General features: G+C 38.3%; 1 protein-coding gene across 1 annotated transcript in view; it reads right to left on the bottom strand.

Annotated features, from left to right (window-relative positions):
* LOC103094399 (cystatin-B-like) overlaps nucleotides 1–12,290 on the bottom strand; it is a 39,058-nt gene extending 26,768 nt beyond the window's left edge. Inside the window, exon 1 of the mRNA XM_007493781.3 lies at nucleotides 12,160–12,290. Within this exon, the coding sequence (XP_007493843.2) occupies nucleotides 12,160–12,225 (66 nt within the window). The 5' untranslated portion in view covers nucleotides 12,226–12,290. The remainder of the gene's footprint in view (nucleotides 1–12,159) is intronic.
* Between the last annotated feature and the right edge of the window lie 11,098 nt (nucleotides 12,291–23,388).

Below are 23,388 nucleotides of genomic sequence, written 5' to 3'. Positions count from 1 at the left end.
TCTGTAAAATAAGCTGGAGAAGGAAATGGCAAACCACTCCAGTATCTGTACTGAGAAAACCTGAGGTTCTAGGTTTAAATCTGGCCTCAGACACTTTCTACCTGTGTGACCCTGGACAAGACACGTAATCTCCATTGCCTACTCCTTACTGTTCTTCTGCTTTAGAACCAATCCATAATATTAATTCAAAAATGGAAGGTAAAGGTTTAAAAGAAAATGTGACTGATCATGGAGCCCAGAGTGGGTGGGGAGCCAAAGGTAGTCAATAATAAGCTAATGAAGTGGGAGAAGTCAAGTTTGGAGGTTCCAGTGTTGGTGCAAATCAGGTTCAGCAGGTATGAGAGAGTGGGTGAGGTGATAAGTACAGAACCAGTGATCCGAAATGGGAAGGACTTTGTTTGAGATCTCAAGGGTGGAGCAGTAACTACAGGGGTGTTAAAGTCTAGGGTGGGTCCCTGCTGCCAGGTGGCAACTATTTGCATGATGTTGAAGTACATATGCTACTATTTATTGGTTATAGGATCATAGGTCTAGAGCTAGAATAAACCTCCAACAGTGGCCATCTATTCCAGCCCCTTCATTTTTTAGGGGGTGGGGGACTGAAGTCCAGGAGAGTTAAAGAACTAGTTAAAGAATAGTCACAGGCAGAAAGTGTCAGACATAGGATTTGAACCCAGATTTCCTAACTCTAGAGTCAGCACACTTTCACCTATATCACACTGTGTTTGTCAGGAATGCTATTCAGAATCATTTAAAATTTGAAATTTCCTGAGTTTTAACCCTCTGGACTCTTCTGTTAAAGAAAAGGAAGAGAGTATTTAGCTGAAATCTATCCATATTTGGTTCTTTGTCTTGATTTGATGGCTACCCACAATCTGCTTCAATCAGTGTTTAATAGAGTTGACTTCGTATTAAAGAGACCTATAGATGCTAAGGAAGAAATGACAGCCTACCAGGAACAAATGCTATTAATAATACAAACCAGGGTATTGCCTTACCCAGTAACTCCATTTCCAAATTTTTTTGTGATCTTTAGTTAATTCATATACCTTCCAAGTGTCTCAACTGGTGGCAATCTTTTTTCAAATTTAAATCCAATGGGTATTATTATTATTAATAAAATAGGATTCTTTATTATTGATTTTAAACTTAGCATTTCTACTGATAGAACTTGAATATTTATATTGTAATATATTAAATATAGTCATATTTCTTGGATAAAATTTGTATATAGTTTCTTTTAAACCCTTACCTTATAATTTTTTATTCCATTGTGACCTATTTTTATTAATCACTCTTCTAGAGAAATCTTATTCATCCAAAGAGCATTTATTGATCACAAAGTCTCCTGCATTAGACTAGAAAAGAGATGAAAGACAAAGTCTAATTTTTCTCCATTAACTTTTTTTAAATACCCTTACCTTCCAATTCTGTATATATTGTTCCAAGGCAGAAAAGCAGTGAGGACTAGACACTGGGGATCAAGTGACTTGCTCAGGGTCATATAGTAGGAAGGGTCTGAGGTCAAATTTGAACCCAGGACCTCCTCTCTCAAGACCTGGCTCTCAATTCACTGAGCCACCCAGCTGCCCCGTGGAATATAGTTTCTGAAGTATGTTTCACACTGCATTCTGCATTTCTATTTTGATGGTTGCTATGACTAAAGAAGTTATCACCTAGAATTGCCATTTCTGATGACAAACCTTTCCATATTTAGCAAAGCTGGTCCTGGGAGAGGAGATATATTTTGCTGCTTCACCCCTACTCAAAGCCTTTCTAGGTTGGTAGAATCTGCCTGAGCCAGTGCTCTGCTGTCAGAGCCTTTGAGAATTTACTCACTGCCCATATAATGCTAATTGTGTAAACAAGAACAACAAAAACTACCAGTCAATTCTGTGGAAAATTTCAGTCAAAATAGATCAAAGGGAATTGTATGGCAAAAACCAGCTGTGCTGTATTGTCGTTTTGTTGTCTCCTTCATCAAATTGAAAGCTCCATGAAGGAAGGCATTTCATTTTGTATGTCTATTTTCCAGGGTTCTTAGCCCAGAGTAGCAAGTTCATGAATCTAGAGATGGAGGGGAACTTTAAGGACCCTAGTTCAACCCCTTTCTTTTACAGATAAGAAAACTGAAACCCATGGAGAAATAATCCGCCCAATGTTACACAGGTAGTAAATGTTAGAGGCAGGATTTGAACCCTCATCCTCTGCCTCTAGAGCTGTGATGGCGAACCTAAGATTATTGTGAATGCAGAGGAAGTGCAATGCAGCAGAAGGAGAGATGGATTTGGAATCTAATGCTCCTTCTAAGATTTGGGTTAGAATCAAGGTTTTGATCATTATAATCTGTGTGACTTTGAGTGCATGTGATTTCAGCTTTCTGAGACTTAATTTACTGATCTGTAAAATGAAAGACTTGCATTGGTCTTTTTAAAGTGCTGAAATCTAGAATTCTAATGTTTATGACCTATAGGAGAGAGGGAATACACACACACACACACACACACACACACACACACACACACACACAAGTTATAGTCATGATTTTTTTTACACAGAAATTCACAAAAATTATATGGCTAAAGGGGTTGCAATCTGCATTAAAGGAGTAATTGCCCATTTTAGCCCAGCAGAAGTCTTCAGAACTCAGTGGCTTATGGCTGGCTCAAATATCCTAAGGCTACTATTGAAAGAATGAGTCTTCTCATGTTAGTCTGATCTAGACTAAACCCACAGGATTGGCTGCAACTACATTAGCCTCAATCATGTTGAAAATGAAATGAAGATTTGCCTCACCACATTTAACTACTCATTAGTCAGGGCAATTAAGTGAGGACAGCTTTCCTGAGGAACCATGGGAGAGTCTGTTCTCAGAGGAGAAGGGGAAGCAAAAAAAAAATCATACTTGTTTTATTCTTTCCAATCTTTTTCTTTTGTGTTCCTTTGTCCCCATTGGTCCTCATGAGTTTCTTAGAATCAGAAGTTTTCTATCTAATAGTCTTTTTATTATAGATTAGGAAACTGAGGTCCAAAAAGTTTAAGTGGCCTGCTTGAAGTCATACAATCAGGCAAAGAGTTTATTAATCATTTGCTATATGCCTGGTCTCCTGTTAAGCTCTTGGGATACAAATAAAGGCTTCTCTCCCTGCCCCCTCAAAGGAATTGGAATTCTATTCAACATACTTTGCTATTCTCTGTCTCTCTGTCTGTCTGTCTGTCTGTCTCTCTCTCTCTTTCTCTTTGTCTCTCTCTTCCTCTCCTTGCTTCTCTATTTCTCCTTCCTCTTCTCTCTGTCTCTTCTCCCTCCTTCCTCTGTCTCTGTCTGTCTGTCTGTCTGTCTGTCTGTCTGTCTCTCCCCCTCTCTCCCTCGCTCTCTCTCTTCCTGTCTCTCTCTCTCTGTTTCTCTATTCCTCTCCTGTCTTCTCTGTTTCTCCTTCCTCTTCTCTCTGTCTCTTCTCCTCCTTCCTCTGTCTCTCTGTCTCCCCTCACTTTCATTTTGTAGTTACTTTGGCATATGTTTTATTTCTCTTGCTGGATTCCAAGTTCCTGTATCTAAATTTCAGATACTTTATAAAAATTCAGTATGTGCCAACATTTACATTATCTACAATTCACTGTTAAGTATTTAATGATATAAAATTCCCAGGAAAGGAGCTAGGCTAGTAGAAAACAACAGATCTCCAAGTTTCTTAGAATCACAGAATAATAGAAATCACATGACATTAGTGACATGTTTTTGACATATTAAGATAGAAACCATTTATATAAATTCAGTTGTGCCTTGATACTTTATGAATCTCTCTCTGTGGGCACTACCTCCAAAGGTGCAGAAGAAGATCCATACATCACTTTTCTGGGACTTTAGTGAAGAACCCATTCCTCTAGATTTCTTGTCACTGTTTAGATACCAATAGAGGATGTAGACCATCAATCGGTTAGCCTTCACTTTTTTTACAACTTAGTTCAATTTGACTATTTGGAAATTAGAAGCTTTCATATCAGAGAAAGACCAAATAGTAATGCTTAGGACAGTAGACTTTTACCTTAAGAGTACTTTACTTCCTACCTCACACAGAATAAGGCTTAAGTTAAACTTAAGATTCCCAGGGACATGAGCGGGGTAGAGAAAATCAGGGTAGATGGGTTCAGAAGAAAAGATATTTCTGCATCTGGCCCTGGAGGGCCAAACCAAAGATACAACCACGTAAGATCACTGGGCCTTGGGGCTTCTTCAGGCCATGATAGGAAGGGGAAAGGGGGTTGAGAATTCTGAGAAAGTCTGCTTTCTGCCTTTGGTATATTTCTACCAAATTAAGCTCTCATTGTCCCATGGTATGGAAGCCCCTAGTTCTCCCTTTTCTATACTAGGGCTGCTTAATGGAGAGGAAGTCAATAGTTTTGGGAAGATGCTGGATACCGAATCTCTAATAGACAACTATGGTTGTTTTTCCACTCTAGGTGTTAGAGGTTAAGAAGATGATGAAAAATGACCAAGGGATATCCAAACTTTCTTACTATCAAAAATGGGGCATGGAAACTCCAAGCCTAGAGGATTCTAATATGTCCCTTCTCATAAAAAGGACTACAATGTAATAACTAAATTAAACTCTGGTCCTTTATTTCCATAGAGTTTATTAATATTTGCTTGAAAGAAGTGTAATTTTATCCTGCCATGTGGTCAGTTTCCCCATGGACCCTGTAGCTATCTTCCTCTTGCTGTGAGCTGGAGAGAATAGAAACAGCCTACTTCCTGGAACCCCCTCTTTTATTCCTTCCCTTTTAGCCCCAAATCAATTTCCCCTTCAGTTCTGGCTCAGTTACCTAGGTCTCTGCCTCATGACTCATGCTCAGTGCTATCAGGGTGCAGGGACACAGGTCAGACACAAATACATGGTCCTGGGAGCCCTTCAAACAACAGGAAATAAGTAGGATGGTGTGCTAGGGAGAAGGAGGAAATTATATCAAGAGCAGAGGTAGCCTATATGTCTCATATAAGTTTTATGGATCTCACAGTCTTTTTGGACCACACCAGCCTGCCTCCTTTTCATGGTCAGATGTCTCTTAGATAACATCCTTTGCATCACTTTTGTATAATTTTTCATTGGCAATGTATAATAGCCTATTCGCATCCACTGTGTGCCTTTCCATGCTTCCTAGGTTACCCTTAACTTTAATTCTTTGGAATTATTATGTATATTGTAGAGAACATATATGTATAGAGCATATCATTATATGTAACATGTAATCATTATTTTAATATTATTTAATTATAAATATATAATTGTATAATAATATAAAATATTATTTAATTATGAATATATAATGATATATACCAAATCGATATAGCATTATTATATTCTAGAATGCATAGCCATGTACATTGCCAGAATACTGGTGTTGGAAAAAAAATGGTCTCTGATTCAGGAAAAATATTGAGCTAATAAAAAGATGATGTATTTTCCAAAAATCAGTGATTGATTGTTCATCTGCAATGCCTTCAGAGATGGATGTGCTGATTGACCAGCTCTATGGGCTATAAGTCCATTCATGTACATATCATTGCCTGTAGACCAGTGTTGCTGAAGGTTTTCAAGTTTGTGTGGCAAAACTGCGACTTCAAGCTGCCTATGAGCCCCCTGCGTTACCCCAGAGAGCGGAGGAAGGAAGTGCTTGCTTTGGGTGGCTGGACAGAGAAGTGGGGCATACAAAAATGTCCTTGGGTGCTGGGAAGAGGAGGAACAGAGCAGCTCTTCCAGTGTGGGCTTGGGATGTGCCAATACTTCACCAATGCTGGTCTATACAATGGACAATCACCATCCACTTGATTTTTTTCCTGTGATGGTTGATTTCTAAAACTCTGTAAATTTGATTCCATCTGCACAATATCATCCCAAAACAAGAACATTTGGAAGATCTTGCCATCTTTAGGGAGTCCCCTTCCTAATTGGACATATTCCACAACAGTGGCACATTGTGTTGGCAACTGTTAATTAACCCAAGCAAACATTCAAGGTTATTTTCACAAATGTATATCACACTGGAGAATTAAAATGTACAAGGTCTTTCAGTGTCCCATAATTAAACTCTGTTCCATGTGGGCATGAAGACAAATTTTGGAACTGTCACAAGGACCCTTGGGTAAGTACTTCATTTGCTTCAATGCAGAATTAGTGTTTAAAAATGTTTTCAGGTCAATTTCTCAACTAAAGAGGTCTTTACCTCCTGTTAAGGTCAGTACTATGTCCGATTGATCTTTGCATCTTTCCCAGTACCTAGCAAAGTGCTTTGCATGTAGGAACCACTTAGGAAATGCTCAGTGAATAAAAGGATCTCTTTTGTTGTCATGAATCTGCAATTGTACCAGCTGTGACTACTTCAATGATGTTAGAAACACTCAGATATGCCCTAACCAAAATAGAAAAACATAATGTTTGGTAAACTGGGCTGCACGTAAAATCTACCTGGCCAGCAATCATCTCTGACGTGGCATCTAGGGATATTTCTACTTGAATTTCATGATGACTTCAAACTCAAAATATTGAAAAATTATATCAAATTCTCCCATCAAAACCCTCGAAAAGCAACCTGTCATAGTACATAGTACTCAGGACCTGAATTCAGAAAGACCTGGGTTCAAATCCTACCTCAGATACTTATTTAATTCTGTGAATCCAAGATAGAGTCACTCAAGTTCTTTTAGCTCCAATTTCTTTCTCTATAAAATGGGGGAAATAGTGCTTTTTAAAAAAGTGTTATTTTGAGGATCAAATAAAATTATTATATATGTATATAAAGCTTTATGTGTATATATATAGTCTTATAAAGTCTTAAAGTATGAGTTATCATCATCAATACTTTATAATTTCTTTCAATGGTTCTCATCATTTTCCTGGTCATTCTATATCATCTGACTCTCTTTTTCTCCATTTTCCAAATGAGACAAGTCTTCACATTAACATCCATCTCTTCCTTTCCATTTTGTCTTCCATAAGTCTAGTTCATTCCTTTATTACCTAACCGCTGGGCTAGTGCAGCAGTCTAAGAAGTCTCCTCTCCTCTAGTTCCCACAGTCCCTAAAACACTATTTTCATCAGATTGCTCACCAGCCTTCATTTGCCCACAGAACAAAGGCTCCCTAGATGATGGCTTCCAAGGGAAGATATGAAAGACTTATTCAGAAGTCGACAAAGCTCCTAGGGAAACCAAATCCAAGGCCTGACCCAGGCAGAAGTGGTAACGTTCCTAGTAGTGTACCAAAGTTGTTGAGATCTATGCTGGAGAAATGGAGGCATTCCAATTTAGCGGAAAGAACCCTTGCTTGAGAGTCAGAAGTCCATGAGGGCAAATCCCAGCTGAGCCAGTTACTACCTGACTGATCTCAGTGAGACAAATCATTTCACTTCTCTGGGGTGGAATTTCTTTCTTCATAACATGAGATGGACCAGCAAGATCTGCTTTCAGTTTCCTTCTAACTCTTGATTTAATGATTTCATTATTGCAAAGACAGGAGAATCAGAACTTTTTGTCTCATACAACTTCTCTCCTGCAGAAACTCTCCTATTCATCCTTCTGTTACTAGATCAGCTTTACGAGGTACCTGGACAGATGATAATCCATATCAAGCTATAGTTTGGCCTCTTACGTTGTCTGACAATGTAGTAAAGTTTATTTTTAAAACATCTATTTTTTTCTGAATTTAACAAACACTGACTAAGATGGACATTTCCATATACATAGTAAATCAGAAAAAGAACATTGTACATGAAACTGGGGGGTCTCTACTCTGCACAGTTTGATTTCTTCTTAAACTATGTAATAAATGCAACAATATAACTTTCAAAGTTATTCTGCTCATCTATGCTTCTTTTTGACCTTCTCTTCTTGCATTTTATAAAAGGATGACTCTGTGATACTCATAAAGCTTCCACGTGCATTTGAGTTCATAGTGGATGAGCAGTCAGAAGTAGGTGGGAGAAAAAAAATCATCACTGAAACTTAGAGAGTAAATGTGGGAAAACCTCTGGGAATGAGAGGTTGCTTTTTTGGTGGGCGCCGCTCAAAACTGCCTTCAATTCACACTTCCTACAATATGTTTCTACTTCATTTAGCGCGTATGTTCCTTGAGGGTAGGATCCTCACAACTTGCGGAGCTGGGGCCAGAGATGCTTCAGGGAAGGAAATACCTGGACTGAGGACACTCCAGGGAAGGGAAGGGAAGCTTTTTGGAAGCTGCAGACATGGAAAGGAAGCCAGCGTCCCAATATGTCCCTGAAATCTAACTTGTCTTCCTCGCGACGCTGGAGGACAACTTCCTCTTAGCTGAGATCAATCTCTGTGAGTCTATCTGTCTGTCTCCTCAGTTTGAGATGAGACGTCATCTTTGCTCCCAGATACGTTCATTCCCAAATGTATATTTTTGGTGTATTCTGAGCTATAAAACTTTTCCAGTTGCTGTTTGCTGTCTTGCCTAGGTAAATGGGTTTACTCATTATTCACTACTGTGATGGACTTTTATGTAGCCGGGTTTGGTGAAATAGAGGTAAGTTGGTGGGTGTACACTAAGGGCTGCTTTTATCATTAAGAATGATCAGGGGGGAGCAGCTGGGTAGCTCAGTGGATTGAGAGCCAGGCCTACAGTCCTCAGACACTTCCCAGCTGTGTGACCCTGGGCAAGTCACCTAACCCCCATTGCCTAGCCCTTACCACTCTTCTGCTTTGGAACCAATACGCAGTATTGATTCTAAGATGGAAGCTAAGGGTTTAAAAAAAGAATGATCAGAAAGCCACTGGGGCAGAGAATTGTATCATGCCCTATAGAGAAGCAGAAGGGTAATAAATGGGTTGGTGGTAAGGGGAGCAATTCAAGGGAGGGAGAAGTTGGGGAGTCATTTAAAAGACATAGTAAGAGGGGAATAAATAAGAGGGGAAGGGGTGGGAAGGAAGGGGAGTGACATTAGGGAGGGGAAAGGTGGGGGAGACTGACTAACAGTGAAAAATGGGAGGGGAGGGTAAGAGGGATAAGAGAAAAGGCAGAATCAAAGGAGGAAGTGAAAAAGGAGGGGAATGCAAAGACACTAATCATTACTGTGAATGGGAATGGGATGAACTCACCAATAAAAAAGAAGCAGATAACAGGGAAAAAAAAGAATAATCTAGAAAGGACAACCGGGTAGCACAGTGGATAGAGCACCAGCCCTGGAGTTGGGAGAATGTGGGTTCAAAATGATATCAGACACTTCCCAGTGGGGTGACCCTGGGCAACTCACTTAACCTGATTGCCTAGCCTTTGCTGTATAATTGATACTAAGATAAAAAGTAAAGGTAAAGAAAAAGGGTGACCAAGGAAATACCTTTCTTTTTTAACTCAGTTTCCTCCGGGTGGACCAGAGATATGTCAGGAAGGCAGATAGATATAATTCTAGGCCAGCTCTTCTGTTGGGGAGATAAGAGTTCCCCACCCAGGGATATGCCAGAGACCTGGTTATCTCCAACCTAAAGCTGACCTGTAGATGTGGCTCTGGGCTCAGATCACATGTATCGGTGCCATTCAGGAGATGCATCCGTATAGTCACTCCCTGGCCATATATGAGGAAACTGAGAAATAAAGCATTCAAGCTCAAGATCAAAGAGAGGGGGCGGTCAAGCTGAGTCTAGAACCTCTATCTCCTAACTTCCAGTTTAGCGCTTTTTTCCCCTCTTCCACGGGAAATCCCCTCATCTACGCCAGCTCTGCAGGAGCACCAGAGGCACCGCTATGCTCATCTGCAGTGGATGTGCTCACTTTTCCTCAAACCATTTCAGGAAAAACAACACCAGAAGGAAGAAAGGAGCTCAGAGGCCATCTGGTTTGACCTTCTCCTCTTACAGTAAGGAAGCTTGAGCCCCGGAGAGCTTCCGTGATTGGCTTGGAAGTCGGGCACACAGGCAGAAAGTTAGCAAGTAGACCCTTCAGAGAGATTGGCCATAGCCACGAGTAATGAAATGAAAAGAGTGCCTCTCTGTATCCTCGCTAAACTCTGATCTGTAGGTAAAAACTAACACAGAAACACTTTGTAAAAAAAAAAGATCGGAATGATCACCCCAGAACCATCACACACACAATAAGGGAATTGACTTGCTTGTAAAGTTTCTATATGTTGACTTACTAATCAGAGTTTCTCTTTTGCAACATGGCATTGTTCAATCTTTTTGACCCAAAAAAGACAAATTTATTCCACTGGTTTTGAAACCGTGTTCATCAAATTGTTAGTGATCCTGGACTTGAGTTTCCACCCAGTAGTTTAGATCCCACCCAGTAAAATCAGCAAAAAACTTAGTCAATAATCATAGTCCTAAAGAATATGTAAGTGCTGGATGGGCCCTTCAAGATCTTTATACTAATCTCTCCATTTTACAGATTAAGCAACAGAGCTGGTATTAGATGCTGGTTCTAAAATGTTAAACATTATATAGTGATGAAGAAAGTCTGAATAGGGGGGCAGCTGGGTGGTTCAGTAGATTGAGAGCCAGGACTAGAGATGGGAGGTCCTGGGTTCAAACCTGGCCTCAGACACTTCCCAGCTGTGTGACTCTGGGCAAGTCACTTAACCCGCATTGCCTAGCCCTTACCACTATTCTGCCTTGGAACCAATACACAGTACTGATTCTAAGATCGAAGGTAAGGGTTAAAAAAAAAGTCTGAATAGAAGCAACAATTTGTTCCCTTCTCTAGTATTTATTTCTTTTCCAATTATAAAACCATTATTTTCTTTGATTATATATTTTTAGTATAATAAATCAATACTTTCTTAGTGGCATCATAAGTACACTTAGAACTTGTAATTGGTAAAAATTAAATGATGATAGGTGGAAGCTGGGTGGCTCAGTGAATTGAGAGCCAGGCCTAGAGACAGGAGATCTTAGGTTCAAATCTGGCCTCAGGCACTTTCTAGCTATGTAACACTGGGCAAGTCACTTGACCCCCATTGCCTAGCCCTTACCACTCTTTAGTCTTGGAACTGATACACAGAACTGATTCTAAAGCAGAAGATAAGGGTTTAAAAAAGAAATAAAAATTAATTAAGTGATAATAGAAAGGATTGATAATGAATTAGAAATGAACAAATCCTCATTTTGTCAGTTAACTAAGTCAAAATTATCTGTTTCAGTTGATTTTATAAGGTGTATGAAACTATGTAAATTCATTTTCTACTGATAGGTGACTTCACCTTTTCTAAAATTTCTACTTGCCAAATAAAGCCATTCTGAATAGGTTACCATCAGTACATAAATAACCATGTATTTTTATTTCTTAAGTTCATTCTTTTTGTTTTAATGCATTCTTCATTTCTGTATCTATCCCTTTCCTCTTTTCTGCCCTTTCAGGCATTCCCCATAATCAAGATGAGAAAGAGACAGACAGACAGACACACACACACACACACACACACAGATAGTAGTATAACAAAAATCAACCAACTATGTCTAGGAACTATTCCACACCCATAGTCCCTCACTTCTTCAAAGAAGAGAGGAAAGTATCTTCTATCACTTTTCAGGAGCCAGACTTGGTCATTACAATTACATAATATTCAATTTCTTTTTTTGTTTTTGTTTTTTGCCTCGTAGAATCATAAATCTAGAAATTGAAAAGACATCAGGGACTATCTGCTTCAATTCCCTCATTTTACTCTTGAGGAAACTGAGGCCCAAGAGAATTAAGGGAATGACCAAAAGTCATGTTGACAATAAGAATTAGAGAGCAGGATTTGAACCTACTTTACTTTTACTTCTGAGTACTCTTGTCACTGTTCCACATACACATTGTTATAACATTGTGTATAGTCTTTTTTTTTCAATTTCTGCTTACTTTGCAACTTTTCCTTTCCATGCTTCTCTAAATTCTTTACTCTTCATTTCTTATGGTACATTAGTTTTCTATTTCATTCATGTACTACATTTTTTAGCCATTCCCCAAGTCAATGAACATCTTTGTTTCCAGTTCTTTGTTACCACAAAAAATGCTGCCATGAATAAACTAGGGAATGAGAACATCATAGAGATGACAAACTCAAAATCTAGTTCTTTGAAAAGATTAACACAATTGATAGAGAGAGAGGTTATCCAGTCACCAGAACCCATTGTTTTCAATTAGATCCTTTCCAAGATGTGCCACCTTACCTGATCAACTAAATATTGGATTTTTTCATTTGCAGGTTTAGATGGGCTTAAACCTCCAACCATCATCTTGGCAGTAGTTGGTGGTAATCACTGCAGAAAGAGATGCTGGAACTGAAGTGCTGAGGTCCTCATCCTGAGCCCGCTTTTATAGAGTGGCAGAGTCTCCTCCCATCTAAGGAGTGCCAGGACATACCATAATAATATCTTTCTTTCTGGTATGTAACCGTGACTTATTGCTCACCTGTTACCAAGTATTAATTCATGAACATAAATGTAAAGTACTATCATATAATAAAATAATTAGATATCCCACACAACCCCTTTTTAGGGGACAAAAAGAAGCAACCCTCTGTTCCCTGAGTGAATGGTTCAGTCCAGGGAGGACTTCTCTAAAGCACCAATTAAACACAGGAAGGGAGTGTCTACTCTATCTTGAAAATAGTCCCAAATTTCCAAATACTTTTTTCATTGATATTTGTTCTTGGATGCTTTTTAATAAACTTAAGTACTCCTATTCCCCACTCCCTTGCCCAAGGAAGAGGTGAGAATTCGTTCCTTTAAAATGCTGATGTTATTTGAGTTCATGCAGTCTTTTTGATGGGTTTTATTGCCTAGCATTCCAATTTGCTTGAAATGAAGCAGAGCTGGTCTTTCAACATGTGAAGCTGTGTGGAAATCCCTCCAGGGCAGGGCCTGTGGCTTCCACCTTTGGTTCTCTCTTCTAGCAATCAATGTTGTACCTAGCATATAGCAGCAGCTTGTTAGACTTTGGAATCCATCATTCAATAATGTGAATCAGTCAGTCAATCAACAGACATTTATCAAGCACCTGCTATGTGCCAGACATTATGCTAGGGGACTTAGGATATAAGGACAAAGATGAATTAGTTCCTTCTTTCAAAAGTTTACATTCCATTTGGTGGGAGAAGTGTCTATATTAGTATATTTAGAGTGTGAGTATGACATCTCCTACCCCATTTTATGATTATAATAATATTAGCCTTTATGATTATAACACAAATAATAGAGTTTGCCTTATATGAATTATAAGAATTAACTAAGAAAAATACAGTTTAAGAGGGTCGTATCAAATCTTGCTGATAAGCATTTTGACCTTACGCGTGAAACCCAAAAGTTTCAACCAAACCCACCATACCCTGTGACGAAATCATAAGACAGGAGGTAGAGGGCTGCTCTTGGGTCCAAATGTATCTCGGGTACAAATATCAGCCATAAATGCTGTCCATCTAACTGCGGACTCCTAGTTGTCAGGGGAAAAAACATTAGATCCTAACCCTTTACTGAAAAGTCTTTGGAAAGGTCATTAATAATAACAGAAATAAAGTTAGCACCCATGGTGATTTATTTTAATGCTTTCTGCCTTATTAAGTATTTGTGTAATCTGTCCATGTGAAAAATTCTGTATTCAGTCTTTCTTTTATTACAGGATATCATCAAATTTCTGTGTATAAAAAGAGGCTCTCTCCAGAGACTCAGGGTCTCTGGTCCTGATCTTGACCAGAATCTGGCTTTATTGTGAGACTGGCCTCCCTCTCAATAAACTTATCATTCAGCTTGGAGATTGTATTGGTGTGACAAATTTTCACAACAAGAATAAATATAAGAAGAATGGATTCAATAAACCATAATTAGTTAAATATAAGGTAGTTTGGGTGGAGGGCACTAGAAGTTAGGGGGATTAGGAGTGACTTCATGTAGAGTGTGGTCCTTGAGCTAAGTCTTTTTTTTAAACCCTTACTTTCTGTCTTAGAATCAATACTGTGTATTGGTTCTAAGGCAGAAGAGTGGTAAGGGCTAGGCAATGGGGGTTAAGTGACTTGCCCAGAGTCATATAGCTAGGAATTACCTAAATCCAGATTTTAACCCAGGCTCTCCCATCTCTAGGCCTAGCTCTTAATCCACAAAGTCACCCAGTTGCCCCCAATTTTTACATTTTCTAAACTTTGATTTCTTTAATGAATCTGCTTGTTTCCTAGTCCGGCCCTTTCTTCCTTCATTATTTCCTTTTACCCCAGTGTTTTGTTTTTAATCAGTCCCCCCTGATCCCCACCCTTATTTTACTTCCCTTTCCAGACCTCCCCCTTCTTATTCCCCTCTTATTTTTCTTTAGGGTCTATTAAATTCCCTCCCACCTCTCTTTCCCTCCCTTTTGGTACTCCCCACCCCATTCTCCACCTTAGTTTTTCCCTCTCAACTTCCCTGTAGTGTAAGATAGAATTTTATACCCCAATGGATCTAGATGCTCTTCCCTCTCTGAATTGATTCCACTGAAAGTAATGTTTAAGTCTTACCTATTAGTACTCTCTTCCTCTCCTTATAATAGTATTCTTCCCCTCCCCCTCCCATGTGCCTCTTTAAGTGGTATAATTTATCCTATTTTTCTTCTTCTTTCAAATTCCTTTTGGTGCCATCTTCTATTCCCCTACTCCGCCCCTTTTTTTACATATCATCTTAAACCACTTAGTACCCCAATCTCTACCTATGAATAATTCTTCTAACTACTATGATAGTGAAAACAGCTTTTGAGAGTTATAAATATCATTTTTCCATATAGGAATATAAGCAATTTGACCTTACTAAAGCCCTTAAAAATTTTTCCCCTCTTTCTTGTCTATCTTTTCATGTTTCTCTTGAATTTTGTATTTAGACATCAAATTTTCTTTTTAGTTTTGGTCTTTTCTTTATAAATATTTGGAAATCTTCTATTTTGTTAAATATCCATACTTTCCCCTGAAAGCATATAGTCACTTTTTATGAGAAGGTGATCCTTGGTTGTAGACCCCATTCTCTTGCCTTTCTGAATATCATATTTCAAGCTTTGTGGTCCTTTAGCATGGAAACTGCCAGATCCTTTGTAATCCTGACTGGGGCTCCTTGATATCTGAATTGTCTCTTTCTGGCTTCTTGCAATATTTTCTCCTTGTCTTGGAAGCTCTTGGGTTTGGCAATTAAATTTCTGGGGGTTGTCTTTTGAGGATTTAATATAGAGGGTGATCTATGGATTCTTTCACTGCCTATTTTGCCCTCTTGTTCAAGAATATCAGGGCAATTTTCTTGAATAATTTCTTGTAATATGATGTCAAGACTTCTGTTTTTTTCTAAGTTTTTCAGGTAGACCAATGATTCTCAGATTGTCTCTCCTGGACCTGTTTTCCAGGTCTGTTGTATTCTCAATGAGATATTTCATGTTTCCTTCTATTTTGTCATTCTTTTGATTTTGCTTTATTAATTTTTGATGTCCTGTGAGATCATTAGCTTCTACATGCCCAATTCTAGTCTTTAAAGACTGTTTTTCAGCTATGACCTTTTGATTTTCCTTTTTAGTTTGGTCTAACCTGCTTTTCATGGCTTCCAACAAATCAATTCCAGTCTTCAATTTGCTTATTATATCATGTGATTTCTGTCCTCCCTTTTCTAAGTGGGAGATTCTGTCTTTTAAACTGTTATCTTCCTTTTGAATTATTTGTATTTCTTTCTCCCACGTTTCTTCCCATTATTCCTCCATCTTTCTTACTTGGTTCTTAAACTCCAATTTGAGTTCCTGGAGAGCTTGTGACCAATTTCCTTTTTTTTTTTTTTGAAAGTTTGGATGTGTTTGCTTGTTTGTCACTCTTTGCTGTCGCCTCTTTTTCTCTATAGAAATTGTCCAGGGTCAGAGGCTTTCTCTGCTGTATCTTACTTTTTTTTGTACTTGAGGATTATAGTTCTTGGGTGTTGGTGGTCATTGCTGTGTTAGTTTTATCTTCCCTTCTCAGCCAGAAGTTTGAATGAGGAAGCCAGGCAGCTCTCAGTGTAGCAAGCTACAGAGTGGTTTTTGCCCTGAGGCTATTTTTTTGAGTCTCTCCTGCCTCTGCTGTGGGCAGCCTGTCTCTGCACTATCTTCGCTCTTCCATTTTATAGGTCCCAAGTCTCGCAGCCAAGGCCCTGCACTGTCCTCAGAGGTAAGACTGTGGTGTCCTCAGCCAGCCCCTGAGAATTTAGAGATTGCCCCAGTCTTTGTTCTGACTCTGTCATGGTAGGTGGTGTCAGGGAGGGGGTGATCAACTCATGGAAATTCTCAAACCCTACGTAGCTACCTTCAAGGCTGTGCCCTACAGCAGTGCCCCTTTCCTTGTCTGATTTTGATTTTTGTCCTTTTGGGATGCTTTGTTGTGATCAGTAGTAGGAAGAGTGGTGAAGTTCCTTCTACACTGCAGCCATCTTGGCCTGGAAGTCTCACAAATTTTCCATAATCATGAAAAGGTATGAAAGTCTTAGATGGGCTAAAGTTGAAATTTATTAAGAATCGGAGAAGCAGATAATAAAGACATTTTAGCCATTTCAAATAATTAAGCAGAAAAAGAAGTTCCTTTTCTCAAGGCTTTAGATGGAGTTATTATTAGGAAAAATTCAGTAAATAGGAAACATCTAGCAGATATCAGTATCAAAAGAGGGGGACAAATACAGATAGCAAAATTCTAAGCAACATCTTTGATAAACAGGGTTCAGATAAAACTCCAAATTGCTTCTCAGTACCAGTAAAGTGTATATGTTTTGGGGCTTCAAGGCAGGAAACAATTAGATGACAAGATGGGAGCCTTTTGGTCTTGGGAATATGAATGTATTGAAACAACTAAGCCTAAGTTCAAAGGTAAATTTAGCTCTTTTTGCCAATGAATAAATACTCAGGAAATTGTGCCCAAAATTAATTTAGTAAGACTAGAACTCAGTTAACTCATAATATTCCATGATATTACCACAAAAAGAGAATTACTCCAGCAACAATTTTTATTTACTGACTTTTTTCTTTGGCTGTGATTCAGATGCAACATTATTTCTTTCATAGTATTTCATTCCTAACATTTCCTAGAAGAATATAAGAGTTAAAGGGATTAGAATAGTAGTTAATAGGAATAAAATGTCTAACTAATTTGATCATGGTTATGATTATTAAATAAGTGGTTAAAAGTGAATTAAATTTTTTTTTTAGATCCTCAGCATCTCAGTTGCCAACAGGGAGATATGAGAATGTTGAATTTATAGGAAAGTAGAAGTATTTTAATTTTTGAACTTAATTTTTAATTTTGAGACTTTTTGAATTAATTTTTAAAAATTGTTTTGAAACTAAAATCGCCATGCAAACTTTTTTTAAACAATATTTTATTTGGTTATTTCAAAACATTATTCATTGGAAACAAAGATCATTTTCTTTTCCTTCCCCCCATCCCCCATAGCCAACGCATGATTCCACTGGGTTTCACCTGTGTTCTTGATTCGAACCCATTTCCATGTTGTTGGTATTTGCATTAGAGTGTTCATTTAGAGTCTCTTCTCAGTCATGTCCCCTCAACCCCTGTAGTCAAGCAGTTGCCTTTCCTCAGTTTTTTTACTCCCACAGTTTGTCTTCTGCTTGTGGATAGTGTTTTTTCTCCTAGATCCCTGCAGATTGTTCAGGGACATTGCATTAACACTAAAGGAGAATTCCATTACGCTTGATTGTACCACAGTGTATCAGTCTCTGTGTACAATGTTTTCCTGGTTCTGCTCCTTTCACTCTGCATCAATTCCTGGAGGTTGTTCCATTCTCCATGGAATTCCTCTGCTTTATTATTCCTTTGAGCACAATAGTATTCCATCACCAACAGATACCACAATTTGTTCAGCCATTCCCCCATTGAAGGGCATCCCCTCATTTTCCAATTTTTTTGCCACCACAAAGAGCGCAGCTATGAATATTCTTGTACAAGTCTTTTTCCTTATTGTCTCTTTGGGGCAAACTTTTAAAATATGATTTTGGGGTTTCATGATAGAATTCTTAATAAGAATTTTACATAGTATATAGCTGGTATTTGTTATTTTCTACAAACACTGAGGAAGGTCATTTTCAGATTTATAAGCCTTGAGAAACCTGTGATGTGTATTTTATTTTTCCTTTTATATTGCTATAGTTTAGTCTATATCTATTTTTAATATTGCTTTTTCTCTAAGATCGCTTTTTTGGGTAAGGGAATCTTTTCTCATCAAGTATATAGCCTAAACATATTTGTAGTTGGCATAAATATTTTTACTAGAAATAGTATATTGTTAAAAAACTAGCTAATGAGGTTACTTTTAAGGTTGATTCTAAGCACCACTGTCAAGTATTTTTAAGGACTGATAACATTTCAAATCAGACCAAAATTAACAGCATATTTTAGTCCTAAAGGTATTAGTGGGCAAATATACTGTGAGTCATTCAATTCCTATTGGAGAAAGTGATTACAGATTTCTCACGTTTTCTCTTCTAGCAATTAAAGTGTTCTAAAAACTTGCATGCAAGAGACACTTCTACTATAGAAAGAGGACAACGAGGCCTACATCAGGACTCACCAAATTTGAAAGACTGAGAGACTTTGGGAAATGGGATAGTCTGTTTTGTTAAAATTTTGCTAGAAGCAGAATGCCTGCCTTCTGGCCCAATGTCAATGCACCTCTGCACTTGGGGAGTGCCCCATGATGCCATTTATCTCATCTTAACTTATGCCCCATGTTTTGCATCCTTAGCATCAGGGTCCAACTTTCTTAGGCACACGCCTTTTTGTGCTCTTTGTCTGGTCAATGGCATCGGCCTTGCGCACAAAGGGGGGGAGTGTCAGCTGGGTTTTCTGCAAGTTTCAAGTTTACTCCTGACCCCTGAGAACTCACTCCATGGGAAGTCCTAGATTCATCTTTTTCTGACTAAACTATAGACCTTGAAGTGTTTGGTGACCCTAGTTTGGGTGGGACTGGTAGGCAGAGTCAAAGGTTGAGTACCCTCATTTGCCTCAGTAGCTTCTCCCATTGTATTAAAGTCCTCTCTCAGGAAGCCCAGATCTTGGTTTGACCCTTTCCTTTTGTTATCATTATAATAGATCACCCCCTGATACCCCAGCTGCTGGCTGCAGCCTCTTTCCCAAGCCTACTTGCAGCATGTCAAAATGTATTTTTGTTGTACTAAGTTCCCCAGAGGGTATAAAAGCCCTCCAAGTCCCGTCACTCTTTGAAGAATCATCTTGCGTGGTGATCCTCCCAGAGATACTGTCCCCAGATCCCCAGATCCCCAGGGCTCTGACTCTGTAGCATCTTGGCGCCTGGCTCTGTGTCACAGCCGATTATTGGACCTGTCTCTTTCCTGATTAAAGACTTGGGTTTTTGCTGACCAACTTAGTAGTTCAGGGTTATTTCCAAGTTAACACTTTCTACTTTTTTGCCACCCCAAAAAGAGCTGCTCTAAATATTTTTGCACAAGTAGCTCCTTTTCCTTTGTCTTTGATCTCTTTGGGAAATGGATCTAGTAGTGGTATTGTCCTTCTGGTTTCTCTTTTTGGCTTGCATTCATTCCCACTGCTTTATAGGGAGAATAAAGAAAATAGTAACATGCTACACATCTGCATTGTACTCATATTTTTTACTAGTCACTTGCTCTGATGATAGAAATTTGCTATAAAAGGAAAAAAGACTTATAGGATTATAACAGTATCAAAATTAGTCCCTTTTGGCATAAGCCTTAAAGGCACAGAATGATTTATCACGTGAACACCATCACGCCGACACTTATTTGACTTCAGGTAAGAGTCATAGTTAATAATCAATCATGCAATAACAATTCTACCTTACTGCCAGACTCAGAAATAATCAGGTGGCACCTTCTTATTAAAAAGGAAGTAACAAAATTGGGACTATAAATCACAAGGAATCTTACCTTAAGTTTGTGCTGTCATTTCCTCAACCTTCCCCAGATATCACACTCCTTCTAACCTTGCCAACACAGATCAAAAATATACCGATAAAGGGAAATCTGCAAGTCTTTCCCACATAGTAATTACCATTTTTTCTTTTCTCTTTTTCTACTATTTTTCCAGTCTGTACCAAGTTTCACCACTCAATTATGGACCTAACTGATAGGATTTCTCCTATACTATCACAATTTCTCTATCTGGGAATTTTTAGGAGGCCCCAAACTTTGCCCCTCTTTTACTCTTAATAAGTTTCTCCTCTTGCAGTGGGGAAGCAAGGCAGCTTTAAAAACTCAATTGAACACATAAAATGGGTAGAAGAATATGAATTAATCTTAGCTCAAAACGTATTTTCTCATTTAAAAACATTTAAGTTTTTAATCCTCAAACCCACTGCTCATTCTGTTAAGGCAAACAGATTACAACTTCCTTTGTGCCTTAACTACCTATGTTCCTACTTGCTTAGAACTTATACATCACATTTCTTCCAATGAACTTTAATTAAAAGCCCTTTAACTTTCAAATGAACTCTGATTAAAGTTCCTTAATGACCTGTTTCATCCATATTCTAATATAGCACTTCTTTCACCTTTTCTACTTGCTTTCACCATCATATATCAAATAAACTTCACTGAGTATTATTTTTACTTTTATAACATATATGTCCAATTAAACACATTCAAGAATTCTCAGGACTGAGATTTCTAAGAACTAAAAAAATTTCACAGTAAAAATAGCACTATCAATTACATTTCCAAACAAACAGTTTAAAATGATTTCCATCATTCCTTCAGCCTTTAAAGATAAAAAACATGGATAATCAATAACCCAAAGGCATCCAGATTTTAAATGGATTTACCATTTAAACACTCGATCCAAAAGGGATCAATAGCAAATTCATGTCAGGTATTATTTTTATCCATAGGGCAATTTAGTAAACTGAGATTACGTCTCCTGAGAGGGCACAATTAACAAAATCTTCATATATGAATTTTATACCAATTACTTTGAAAACTTCATATAGCATCATCTAATATGAGACATTAACATCCAATTAATAAAATAAAGTAGATGTACAATGCTTATCACATCCCAGGTGCTAGGTTAATTCACAATTACCAAAGTGGCCATCACAAAGTAAGTTTTAATCTATCCCATTTAGCCCCCATCAATTACATTTTAAGAGTACTTAATTACACTTAGTTCAAATCTGGTTTCCCCAAGGAACGCAACCTTTCAAGGCCGTCCTAACTCACTGGAGTTACTTCTTTATTTTAGCTTCGAGATTTGAAACAATGAATACTGTCCCGAGTCCTACTTGCCTGATGTACTTTCTCTTAGAAAAAGTTTTGGTCACTATTTCCAAAGACTGAAATAAACTTATACACAGAAACAGACACAGATAGAAACATAAAACAAATGAGAAATTTCAGTCTTTTAAAATTTTGATATTGAAGCCAATTTTAAAAGCACACTCTCCAAGGACTTAATTTACATTTACAAGCTGACTATGTTTAAAAATTTTTGTTCTAATAAAAGATTCCCTCTTATTGTGGCCAGTAGCTAAAAGGGTTATTTTTATTACCCATCACTAAAACTAAAAGAAACAAAGTTTTCTTACCTATTGACACCTTCTAAATGATGATCTTTCCAAAGTTCTATAAACCAATGAATATTGGCAGATTCTTATTCCTAACCAAATTCCCATAATGAAAGGGAATAATTCCAAGTAATTAAACCATAGAGCTCTCCCAAGAAGAGACAGTCAAATGCCTCTCTTTAGTCATAACAAGAATTCACTCTTTCAAGAATAGGAGATTCAAGAATCAAAATTAGAAAAGAGATAAATCACTCATTGCTATCTGTAGGAGCCCAGACTGTACAAGGGTTCTCCATAGGTGCTATATCTCAGTTAGATGCTGGAGAGCAGGAGAGGCATCCTGATCCCATCATTTCAACCATTACTGTCAACTTTTAAATTAAACAAATAACATTTATGTTGTTCTAATAAACCAATCTGGCAAACAACTTTGTAGCAAAGATGTTTATTTACATTGAGAGAGAAGTCACAAATATCATAATTGTGAGGAGAAAGAGATAACACCATGTTTCAAGAAAAAGGAGAGGCTTGGGCGGAGTCAAGATGGCGGCATAGAGGCAGCAAATGTTTAGGCCTCAGAAAACCCTTCCTTACCAATTACAAATTAAATGCTCCTAGGGGACTGAAAATCAAATCTAACAAGAAGACAGAGCCAAGGAACCCTTCTGCTGGACTCAATTCAAAAGGTATACCCCCCCAACCCGGAATTTAAGAACACTCAGGTTTAAGAGGAAGGAAGAAGGAAGGTGCTGAAACCCCTTCACCACCCAGAATTCTAAGCCCCCAGTGGCAGCTGGAAGGTCTGGGCAGGCAAAGGCACTGGTCTGCAGGGAGTACCTTGTGGGAAAAGCTGTACTAGGCTCAGAGTGTCCAACACAGGCAGTGGGGAAGCAAATAGAGGAGAAGTACAGAGTGCAGAGCAGGAGGCATAGTTACAGCAACAGAGACACTCCATATTGTCCCCCCCTTGCCCTGATTTCTGAGGTTTTGGCCTCAGGGTACATCCACCAACCCAACCAGGACTTAATCCCATCAAAGCTTTCAGAGGGCAGGGATGCTCAAACCCCAACACCCCTCCCCCACAGACTGCACTGAGAGATTTACTGACAAAACTCCAAGGGTGAAGGTGGAAAGAAAAGCCCCAAACCACACACACACACAAAATGAGAAGAGCAAGAGCTCAGGCAACTGCAGGGAGTAAGAAGGCATAAATATGAGCAAACAACAGAAAAAGAAAAAAGAAATTGCAATCGATGGCTTCTATACAGGCAATGAACGAAGAGCAAACAGAACAGAGAAGAATGAAGGAACACAAGCAAAAAAACCCCAGAAAACCCAGCGAATTAGATACAGGCTCTGGAAGAACTCAAAATACAATTTAAAACACAATTAAGAGAGGCTGAAGACAATTGGGAAAAAAATTTAAAAGCAAGATAAGTCATCTGGAAACAGAGGCACTTGAACTAAAATTTGAAAATAGTGTCTTGAAAGCCAAAATTAATCAGCTTGAAAATGAGGCAAAGGAGATGAAAGATGACCTCCGAAGAAAATCAGACCAGAAGGAGAGGGTGACCAAAAAGCCAGGGAAGAAATCCAGTTTTTAAAATCCAGAATACGACAACTAGAAGCAAACAACTTCACAAGGCAGCAGGAAACTATAAAACAAAATCAAAAGAATGAAAAAGTTTAGGAAAATATGAACCACCTCATTCACAAAACAGATTTAGAAAATTGTTTCAGGAGAAACAACTTAAGAATCATCGCTCTACTGGAAGACAATGACAAAAGAAAAAGCCTGGACATTATACTGCAGGAAATTATCCAAGAAAACTGCCTCGATATTCTAGAACAAGAGGGAAAAGTGGAGATTGAAAG

This window comes from Monodelphis domestica, chromosome 4 (genome assembly GCF_027887165.1).
Source record: "Monodelphis domestica isolate mMonDom1 chromosome 4, mMonDom1.pri, whole genome shotgun sequence".
Classification (NCBI taxonomy): domain Eukaryota; kingdom Metazoa; phylum Chordata; class Mammalia; order Didelphimorphia; family Didelphidae; genus Monodelphis; species Monodelphis domestica.
Note: the sequence above shows the minus strand (reverse complement) of the source record. Positions and strands in the feature narration are given on the sequence as shown.